General features: G+C 38.5%; 1 protein-coding gene across 1 annotated transcript in view; it reads right to left on the reverse strand.

Moving 5' to 3' along the window:
- The window catches only part of SNAP25 (synaptosome associated protein 25), a 212,674-nt gene that overhangs the window by 139,256 nt on the left and 61,609 nt on the right, over positions 1-11,809 (reverse strand). The window contains exon 3 of the mRNA XM_053712154.1: positions 10,188-10,229. Within this exon, the coding sequence (XP_053568129.1) occupies positions 10,188-10,229 (42 nt within the window). The remainder of the gene's footprint in view (positions 1-10,187; positions 10,230-11,809) is intronic.

Here is an 11,809-nt window from a genome sequence, read left to right on the forward strand (position 1 = left end):
TTTTGCAGGTGTTAGACTTTTTCTCAGCCGGCTCTCCCCGTTGATTCCTAGGGGGAAATTGTGCAGGAGCACGTACGACCAGCTCACCGCTGACTTAAGCAGCGCTGGTATTGGAGTGCGGTAAGGAGCACAATTTTGCTCAACGCTCACTTCTTGTCTTTTAACGCTGGGTTTGAAAAACCTGTAATACCAGAGCTGCAGGTAAGCGAGCGCTGAGAGAAAACTGCTCATTAGCACCACTTAGGGGCCTATCTATCAAGCCCCGAATGAAGCTTGAGGCCCCGTGTTTCTGGCGAGCCTGCAGGCTTGCCAGAAACAGCAGTTATGAAGCAGCGGTCACAAAGACTGCTGCTCCATAACCTGTCCGCCTGCTCTGAGCAGGCGGACAGACATTGCCGGAAATAAACCCGATTGAGTACGATCGGGTTGATTGACACCTCCCTGCAGGCGGCCCATTGGCTCATGTGAGCTGCTGGTGCAATGCTGAATATGGAGAGTGTATTGCTCTCCGCATTCGGCAAGGTCTGTCGGACCTGATCCGCACTGTCGGATCAGGTCCGACAGACCTTTGATAAATAGAGGCCATAGCCTCTAACGCAAAACTCGTAATCTAGCCGTATATTTCTTATATATGGAACTGCTTTTGTGAAACAACAAATGTTTTTTATAGTAAGTTATTTTGTTATATCACTTGAAGACTCAAGCTATCCTTACTGGTTTAAAATAACAATATCTTTCAAAATGGATTCCCCCATAAGAGATGTTACAGCCTTATTAAAAGTTTAGAACAATATTAAATCATTACATTCTACATTGACCTGATACTAAAAAGGACCTTAAACACCTAGTAATTAACATATTTTTTCTGCAGGCTTTCAATTAAACTTGACATTCATTTCAACAACGCATAACATGTTTAATTATTTCAAGTGAAACATTATTGCACTATACATTCATTATTTATTTTGCAACCTTTTGCTGTAAAATACATCTAAAAATTGTGCATGTTTGATTGGGTTAATACTTTAAGGCAATTTGTGTGAGCTTTTGTTTGCTTTTCCTCCCTTCCTAAGCTTCTATGGTGTCACCCGCTTTTAAAAGGTGGATTATCAGTTTTTCATCAACAATCATGAAACGAAAATAATTCTTTGCAATAGTAACTAAGTTAAATCAGTGCTAAACCTCCTTAACATATTAGCAGAAACTGAATGTTTTTGGAACAGATTAACATCTTGTTATCAGCAGCTGTTTATCAGTGGAGGATGCAATCTGGACTTGAGTCTAAAGATGATAGTGCTTGCCATTGCCATAGCATTAACAAAATCTACATGGTTTGGCTTCAGCAGAAACGATAAGTTAAGAAAACGCAAATTAAAGAGTGTTATGTTGCAAGGTTAGGCTTGTGAAGTCTACCGTGTGCTCTTTCAGTTTTCAGAACTGGAAAATCCACAATTTTCTGGAGGCAAAATAAATAATTAAACTATATAGCAAAAAAATGTTCTTTAAATGTATAATTAATATTTGATATTTAAATCTCAAAGTTTTTACTGTCCCTTAAAAATGTACCACTCATGCAACAAAATGCTAGCTGTTTGCAATGCTACAAAAGCAATCAATTATGCTATAATTTTACATTCTATTGCTGGCTAAATAAATGGTGTAGAGTTGTGTTAAGACAACTGTAAAAATGGACACAAAATGTGCAGAATAAGTGATGATTAACTTGAAAACATTAGCACAGTCATTAACACCAGTGATAAAAGATACAGAATCTGACTGTATCTGCTAAGATTCTTTTTTAGAAAACGGAACCAGCTGTGCAAAGTGATACAGTTTGTAAAGCTACTGGCAAAACCCCACACATGGCATTTGGACTCCACAGCTGGCTCCCAATTAAACACAAATAAAATGTGAAATGAAGTGTATTATTTGTGTATTATACTAGAAAACATTTGCAAACAGATGACACAATTTACAACTGCTGTAACATTTTACATGAAGAGTACAATTTATTTTTATGTTGTTTATTCATATTGTTATTGAAGGGACAGAAAGGTTAAAATTGAAATGTGCATGGGTACATTTACATTTTAAATAGAAGCATATTTGCAACATGTCCAGTAGCAAAAAGTAGTAGTAAAAGTTTTTTTAGTGGCATATACACATATGCTGTGAGGGCCTGTACTCTAGTATTCAAGATGAGGAAAAAGGAGGCTGAGTCCTGGAGTCAATTTAGTAAGAGTTTATTATGGAGCAGACTTCGGCATATCAGGTGAGCTCCTATCTTACGCGTTTCGCGCATGGGCACATGCGCTTCATCAGAGATGTCAGTCTCTGCCGGCCAGGATCCATATGAAGGTGTAGTGGACCAATCAGTTTGATTCGGATAATTGGCCATTAAAAAACAGGTGTGTTACAGAAGTGATGGAAAAACACCCTCAATATGATCACATAGATCCTGGTCGGCATGAGACAGACAGAACAGATTATTTATAAACAATTGTCAATGTGAGTAATACTTGCTTATGCTCAATATTTCAGACACAAAAGTATTAGCATTTAAATAAAAACAATCTTAACAGGGGTCTCTATGGGAAAACCATATAGAGTATGCTAAATAAATGTTAAGCATTGGTTATGATTTCACTTTCAATGTCAATGACAACTTATGCTATAATAATGCAACAAAATTATTTAGCAAATTTTAGATTGAGTGGGGCCCCTTGATCTGAAATAATGCTATGTCAATACTATACTAAACACGACATTGTATGGGCCTCCAAGAGTCCTCTCAGTGTGTATAAAGCATCAATTAGTTAAAACCTTAATAACATTCTATAAACCCTATGTATATTCTAATGTGTGAATACTACGTTTTAAATCTATAAGGAGGGGGGAATGTGTATGCCTCTCTGTGTTGGATGTCCTCTAAGAAACATTTGGCTGTTAAATAGACTTCGCTCTATTTAGTGAATGAGTATATGAACCTTAATGTTCTAGTCCTCTCTAAGATAATTGTATATACAATAGAGGGGGAGGGTGGCTCAAATGATTCTAGATCTTATGGGGAGCTGGAATATGTTATATACCTAGCCAGCTCTAAGATGGCACTCTAGAGAGAGGGGGGGGGAGGGTTAATAACTAATGGATTGGCATAGTAAAAGCATAAGTGTATAAAACTTGAGGCTAACCTTGCTTTTTTCATGAATGTTCTAGGAGGGACTCGTCTGACTTGGTTAGGATAGCATTCGACTAGTTATATTCCATGGAGGGTGTGCTATAGATGTTGGTTGGACTCTTTGTCTTTCTTATCTCTTATGTTTTCATATGTTTGAGGATTTTAAAGTTGGAGAGAGACACTAACAGAATAGAAAAAATCCTACTGTTTTATGTATAGGGTCAGAAAACTCTAAAGGATTATAAAGTATTTTTATCAAGAATCAGAGTGGAGTAAGTCCTGTTTATTCTATATATAAGTTTACATCATATCTTTTGTTCATGCCTTGGGGTACCCTAGTTTGTAACATGAAAATCCAATATACTTCTCTTTTGGAGAGTGTTTTGTTTCTGTCTCCCCCTAATGGGTTGCTAATTATGTGTTCTATTGCTTTAAATGTAAAGTGAGTTAGCTTTTGTGCGTGTGTGTGAAAATGTTTCGCCACTGGTGTTCTAGGGAGTTCTTCTTCTATTGAGAGAAGATGTTCTCTTATGCGGTCTTTTAAGGGGCGTGTCGTAATTCCTACATATTGTTGTTGACAGAATGAGCATGTGATCAGATAAATGATGTATGTTGATGTGCAGTCCATTCTGGTGGTTATTGGATATGATTTGTGTGTCTGTGAGGAAGTAAAAGTGAAACTTTTGTCTGTGTATTTACAGCTTTTGCAAGGCACATGGCCACATCTGTAGTTGCCTTTAGTTGGAGTAAGCCAGGTGGTGGTTGGTGAGATTTTATGGTGAAACTTTTGTGTAATCTTATCTCGTATTGTTGGCGCTTTTTTCGCTACAAATCTGATGTGTCTCTGCAGTTTATTTCTCAAGATAATGTCGCCATTAAGAACAGGTAAATATTTCTTGATGATTCTAGTGATAGTGTAAAATTGGTTGCTATAGCTGGTGACAAAACATATGTCTTCTTTGGGTGTAGATGTAATGGTGTCATTATTGTAGCTGTTCAGTGTGTTGTTGGCTACTTTATTATTTAATAATAATGACCTGTCCATTCTCATTACTTGGGACTTGACTTTGAGAAGGAAACTTTTTTTGTATCCTCTAGCTATTAGTCGGTCAGTGAGTTCATCTGCTTGTTTGATGTATAGCTTGAGGGAGCTGCAGTTTCTCTGCAGTCTAAGATATTGGCCCTTAGGGATACCCCTTTGTGTGTGGGGGGCATGGCAGGAATCTGCTCTTAATATCGTGTTTCTCGACAATGGTTTCCTAAAGGTACTGGTTGTTATTTCTCCTTCGCTGTTGTTTTCTAGTGTGAGGTCTAAAAAGTTAATGATGTGGTCATTATTCTGGTGCGTAAAAGTCAGGTTCAGTGTGTTATTGTTGAAGTGATCAATGATCTCCTGAATGGTAAGTTCTGTGTTCTTCTTATAGATCATGATCAGGTCATCAATAAATCTGCCGTATACTACTACTTTGTCCTCGAGGGCCAGCCCACCCCCAAATAGGTGGAGATGTTCGAAATACCCCATATACAAGTTTGCATATGAGGGGGCAAACTTGGCCCCCATGGCGGTGCCACATTTCTGGAGGTAGTAGTGGCCCTCGAAGACAAAGTAGTTGTGTGTGAGGAGGAATCTGGTGAGTTCCTCAATGAAGATAATAAATTCTTCTGGGTAATTTGTGTGCCTTTTTAGCATGAATGTTAAGGCCTTGAGGCCTTCCTCATGGGGGATGCTGGAATAGAGTGCTGAGACATCTATAGACAGCCAAGTGTAGCTGTCTTGCCAAGTAATGGTTTGGATTTGTTGTATCAGATGGGTACTATCACGTATGTACCCAGGTAAGGACTTAACTATGGGTTGTAAGACACTGTCTAACCAATTCCCCACTCTTTCGCACAGTGAGCCTCTACTGGCTACTATTGGTCTGCCTGGTGTATTAGTGAGAGTTTTGTGTATTTTCGGTACTGTGCGAAAGGTGGGGATGATGGGGTGTTCAACAAGACAGAATGTAGCAATTTCTTGGGTTAGGAAACCATCTTCCACCGCTGTGTCTAGCAATGTGTGGAGTTCTTGTTTAAATTTGTGTGTTGGATTGTAAGTCAGTTTTTGGTATGTCTCACTGTCATTGAGTTGTCTATATACTTCTTTTTTGTAATCCTCAGTGTTGAGGATTACTACTGCCCCTCCCTTATCCACCGGGGTAATCACTATATCCTTGTTCATGCTGAGTGATTTAAGCGCTGATTGCTCAGTGATGGATAAATTGTGATTCCTTGTGTGATTGTTGGTGATACTAGTGGTGTTCTCTAGGGAGATGTGTAAACTAGTAAGTTCAGATTCTACGAGATTTTGAAACATCTCTATTGCCTCGCTTCTACTGTGGACTGGGTAGAAGTAAGATTTGATATGGGATGAAGTTTTAAATGTAGGGGCAATATTATGGATGCTGGCTTCTCTGAGTGTGGTGGCATGGAGTGAGGTGAGTTTATGGAGATCACATAGGTCTCTAAATAATAGGCCTACGGATTCAACAATTTTGTGTGCTGTATCTGCTGGAGGTGAATTGTGCTCTAATTCATGATCTGAATATGTTATTTGTGAGAAATGTTTGTATAGTGTGATTTTTCTCACTAAGGCATTTACATCCAAAATGGTGGAAAACAAATCAAAGTGAGTGGAAGGTGCAAAGGATAATCCTTTGTTTAATAAACTAATTTGTGAACTAGTGAGGGTGATGTGAGATAGATTTATTATGGATCCTACTTCTTCTGTGTGGCTTTTTTTATTCTGCTTGGGTAACGTAGTGGTGGGTCCTTTTTTGGTGTACTGGTGGTGATGGGTGTTTGGACTAGAGTTGATAATTTTACCCTGCCATCAGAAGTGCTGTGACTGGGTGTTTCGTTAGTGGAAGTGTGTGCTTGTGTGTCTTCTGCACTTTGTGAGCCCTCCGTGTTATCTGTGTCAATGCTTGAAAATGTGACTCGTTTGGCATTTGATGTGTGTTGAAAAGTGCCTTTTCTTTTGTTTCTGTTTTTGATTTTGTTACTGTGTTGGGAGTGATTTCTTTGTCTGTTGGGTTTGTCTTGTTGCCAGGAATACACTATATCTAATTCGTAATCCTTTACATCTCTTTGGTATTTACTGACTTTTCTTTCTGAAAGTGTAGAGTCTAATTGTTGCATGGTTGAATCTAATTGTGTTTTATAGTCTATGTATTTCTTTGTCTGTTCAAATGGTATGAGGGACTGTGTGATCTCTTCAATCTGTGTTAATAAAGAATCCCTCTCTTCCTTCTTGTGTTTGAGCAACTGCTTCATCAAAATGATGGAGCAGTTGGTCAAGTTGTTATTCCATTCCTCCATGAACATTTGGTTGTGTCGTGCAAAGGAAGGATATTTCTTCATCCTGAGCCCCCTAGGGACTTTTCTTTCATTGATATAAAGTTCTAAGAACTCAATGTCCCACCACAGATTACTTTCTTTATATTTTTTGCTTTCCAAGTCAGAGAAGATGTGGGTTAAGTCCCTCTCTAGTGGTTCTTCTGTTCTGACGGAGTCACCTTTTAGTATTCAAGCTCAGAGAGTTGGTGGTGTTGTGTATTGTGCCTGTGAAGATTTAAAGGGACATTGTACACTAGGTTTTTCTGTGCATAAATGTTTTGTAGATGATACATTTATATAGCCCATCTGGGAGTGTTGTGTAAAAATCTATAGTTTTGATTATTTTTAAATAACATTGTGCTGATTTTAAGACTCCTAACCAATCCCCAAAGTTTTAGATGTATACTGATGTCTACAGACTCCAGCTTGCTCCTCTTTGTGTAATGGGACTTTGCATATGCAGGGAGAGGGGGGAGTGTCTGCTTATCCTGCTTTCTCAGCCCCTTTCCATGGGTCTCCCAGCCTAACCTCATCAATAGTGCTTAATTGGGAGCTTCTAAGTACGTTTTTAAAAGTTTTTTTTACTGGAGATTGATATCAGTAGCTTTGCATATTCTTCTTTATAGCAGCGTCTATTACATGCAGTTATATGAAAATTGGTGTATACTGTGCCTTTAAGTTCAGAAATGTTCATTATGGGTGGGGAAACAATAGACAAAATCAGCTGTTTCAAATAATAAAATAAAGGTAAAGGATCTATTTGTTAACAATTTAATACACTTCAGTAGGTAAAATGGATACTTGGGAAGACATTAAAGGGGAGGAAATATTAGTGTACACTGCCCCTTTAATGTGTAGCATACAGGTCACTCATGACTCTGAGAAGGTGTAGTCTTTGAATACTGGTACAGTATCCCACAAAAGTGAGTACACCCCTCACATTTTTGTAAATATTTTATTATATCTTTTCATGTGACAACACTGAAGAAATGACACTTTGCTACAATGTAAAGTAGTGAGTGTACAGCCTGTATAATAGTGTAAAATTGCTGTCCCCTCAAAATAACCCAAACACCCCTAAGTGGAAATGTCCAAATTGAGCCCAAAGTGTCAATATTTTGTGTGGCCACCATTATTTTCCAGCACTGCCTTAACCCTATTGGGCATGGAGTTCACCAAAGCTGCACAGGTTGCCACTGGAGTCCTCTTCCACTCCTCAATGATGACATCACAGAGCTGGTGGATGTTAGAGACCTTGCTCTCCCCCACCTTCCATTTGAGGATGCCCCACAGATGCTCAATAGGGTTTAGGTCTGGAGACATGCTTGGCCAGTCCATCACCTTTACCCTCAGCTTCTTTAGCAAGGCAGTGGTCATCTTGGAGGTGTGTTTGGGATCGTTATCATGTTGGAATACTGTCCTGCGGGCCAGTCTCTGAAGGGAGGGGATCATGCTCTGCTTCAGTATGTCACAGTACATGTTGGCATTCATGATTCCCTCAATGAACTGTAGCTCCCCAGTGCCGGCACCACTCATGCAGGCCCAGACCTTGACACTCCCACCACAATGCTTGACTGTAGGCAAGACATACTTGTCTTTGTACTCCTTACCTGGTTGTCGCCACAAATGCTTGACACCATTTGAACCAAATAAGTTCATCTTGGTCTCATCGAACCATAGGACATGGTTCCAGTAATCCATGTCCTTAGTCTGCTTGTCTTCAGCAAACTGTTTGCGGGCTTTCTTGTGCATCACCCCTTCAACCTCTGCAGCAATGCTGGCAGCACTCATACGTCTATTTCCCAAAGACAACCTCTGGATATGGCGCTGAGCATGTGCACTCAACTTCTTTGGTCGACCATGGCGAGGCCTGTTCTGAGTGGAACCTGTCCTGTGAAACCGCTGTATGGTCTTGCCCGCCGTGCTGCAGCTCAGTTTCAGGGTCTTGGCAATCTTCTCATAGCCTAGGCCATCTTTATGTAGAGCAACAATTCTTTTTTTCAGATCCTCAGAGAGTTCTTTGCAATGAGGTGCCATGTTTAACTTCCAGTGACCAGTATGAGAGAGAGTGAGAGTGTTAACACAAAATTTAACACACTTGCTCCCCATTCACACCTGAGACCTTGTAACACTAACGAGTCACATGACACCGGGGAGGGAAAATGGCTAATTGGGCCCAATTTGGACATTTCCACTTAGGGGTATACTCACTTTTGTTGCCAACAGTTTAGACATTAATGGCTGTTTGTTGAGTTATTTTGAGGGGACAGCAAATTTACACTGTTATACAGGCTGTACACTCACTACTTCACATTGTAGCAAAGTGTCATTTCTTCAGTGTTGTCACATGAAAAGATATAATAAAATATTTACAAAAATGTGAGGGGTGTACTCACTTTTGTGGGATACTGTACATGGGCTTTCACAGCATATGCTGCTGAAAACCAGTAACAACTTTTACTAGAAGGATGTTTGATAAATGAAGAAAATTGCAAAAAAATGCATCTATTTACAATTCAATTGTGACCTTTTTATCCTTTTAATGCTATTATTTTATTGCAATAACTATGAGTTACAAACCATTAACAGTCTAGAAGAACGAATTATGAATGTACACAATAAAATGTCATAATCTTTAAGGTTGATCCACAATGATACGTTTATATTATTATGATTGTTGTTATTTTTATTATTATCAAGCTGCTGAGCAAAGAGTATAGGGCTATTAGAAAAAACATCTGCTCTGGAAATATAGACCATTTTTATTGTTTTGTTTTCTGCCTCTTCAATAACCCAAAAAAGCATCATTTTAAATGTGATACAAATGATAAAACTGTTAAAGGGACAGCCAACACTTCCGTTAACATTATTTGAGATAGAAATATAAGAAATGAAGATCCACCTGCAATATACCCCTTCAGCCATGCCGCCTTGCTTCTGTAGTAATCACTTTCGCTAACTTGTCTAATACCAGGTAAATATGGCAGCCGGTCTACAGAAGCAAGGCGGCGCCGCAGAAGGGGTATAGTGCAGGCGGATCTTCGGTTCTTATATTTCTATCTCAAATAATGTTAACGGAAGTGTTGACTGTCCCTTTAAATGTATTAGTTAAAAGGATCTAATAGCATCTAATCATTAACCCCTTAAGGATCAGCAACATACCCTGTACATCATGGACATTTAAGGGTTAACAAAAGAGGTTATCCCAATAAAAATAATGTTATCAGTTACTTCATGTAATCATTAATATTTGAAGTCCAACAATAATGAGATTTTTTTAAATGACCACGGGGGATAGATCTTCTCCTCTGCGTTTCACCTTGTGTAATTACAAGCTGGCTTAAATCATACTATGATAACTGTATTCTGTTCATAACCTGGTAAAATGGTCAATATTAAACAATGTGCTACATACCAGTCTAGCTACCATTGTGGTTCATGTGCAATCAGAATTACTTTGGCGATAAAGAAACGAACAGTTATATAGCGTCACAATACAAATAATAATGACAGCTATTACTTTGTATAGGAGCCAGAAAATATCACTAGCAACAGCATCTTATTTGCTATTACGTGCAACCTGTTAGGATTCCAAAATAAAAATAATGAAAGAATTAATAATAAAATATCTTACCCCTTCAACATATTGAAGCATCCGGCGAGTGCTTTCCAGTGACTGAAAAATAAAAATAATACCATTTCATTTTAAATGCATAGGATGGATTTAAATAATAAATATGTTGCCATCTTAATTTTCTTAGGTAGATTTTCAAACAATTTCAATATCAACAAAACACACATAGGAGATGTATTATTGCAATAAATGGAATTGATCTCATCCTTACTGAGGAAGAAGCAAATATAGAAAGGTTTGTATTTTAGACTAATTAACAGTTTTAATATTTACAAAGAACTAAAATCAACAAAATATTACCTATAGATGTTGAGTCAGCTGATCCTTCCCTGCACTCATCTTTATAATGGATCAACATTTTTAATGGGTAGCATTTTTCTTTTAATTTTCATTAAAGAGACATACTATGTATACGTTAAATACTCTAATGCAGGGTTCTTCAAACCACGGATGGGAACCCATTACTGGGTTGAAATACCATGTTTACTGGGCCGCAACTTGTGTTTGTGTGTTGTAGAAGAGTGTGTGTGGTGTGGGTGTTATATGAGAGTGTGTGTAAATGTAATATGAGAGTGTGTGGTGGTGTATATGTTGTAGGAAAATGTGTGTGGTGTGTGTTATATGAAAGTGTGTGTATATGTGTAATATGAGAGTGTGTGTGGTGTGTGTGTTATATGAGAGTGTGTGTAGTGTGTGTGTTATATGACAGTGTGTGTATATGTGTAATATGAGTGTGTGTGGTGTGTGTGCTATATGAAAATGTGTGTGTAAATGTAATATGAGTGTGTGTTGTGGTGTGTGCGTTGTAGGAGAGTGTGTTGTGGTGTGTGCGTTGTAGGAGAGTGTGTGTATATGTGTAATATGAGATTGTGTGTGGTGTGTGTTATATGAGAGTGTGTGTATATGTGTAATATGAGTGTGTGTGGTGTGTGTGTTATATGAGAGTATGTGTAAATGTAATATGAGAGTGTGTGGTTGTGTGTGTGTTCTAGGAGAGCGTGTGTGGTGTGTGTTATATGAGAGTGTGTGTATATGTGTAATATGAGAGTGTGTGTGTGGTGTGTGTGTTGTATGACAGTGTTTGTGGTGTGCGTTTTGTATGAAAGTGTGTGTTTGTTGTATGACAGTGTGTGTGTGTTTTGTATGAGAGAGTGTGTGTGTGGTGTGTGTGTTTGGTGTGTGTTTTGTATGAGAGTGTGTGTGTGTGTGTGTTGTATGTTAGTGTGTGTTTGTTGTATGACAGTGTGTGTGTGTTTTGTATGAGAGAGTGTGTGTGTGGTGTGTGTGTTTGGTGTGTGTTTTGTATGAGAGTGTGTGTGTGTGTGTTGTATGTTAGTGTGTGTTTTGCATGACAGTGTATGTGGTGTGTGTTTTGTATGAGAGAGTGTGTGTTTTGTATGAGAGAGTGTGTGTGTGTTATTACCTTATGAAACACTTTCAAAAGTTTCAGCTATCTTGTTGTATATTACTTCAGAAATTTTCAGACCAAGCATAAAAAAAAGGGTCTTGAAGGTATGTGGTATCTGAGCTGGACACAGGTTGGTGATTGGCTACTACTCACAAATGCCGTTGTTGAATGGCTCAACAGCTGTATCCAGCTCGGGAGTAGAAGTCCATTACTG

Source organism: Bombina bombina, chromosome 4, assembly GCF_027579735.1.
Source record: "Bombina bombina isolate aBomBom1 chromosome 4, aBomBom1.pri, whole genome shotgun sequence".
Classification (NCBI taxonomy): domain Eukaryota; kingdom Metazoa; phylum Chordata; class Amphibia; order Anura; family Bombinatoridae; genus Bombina; species Bombina bombina.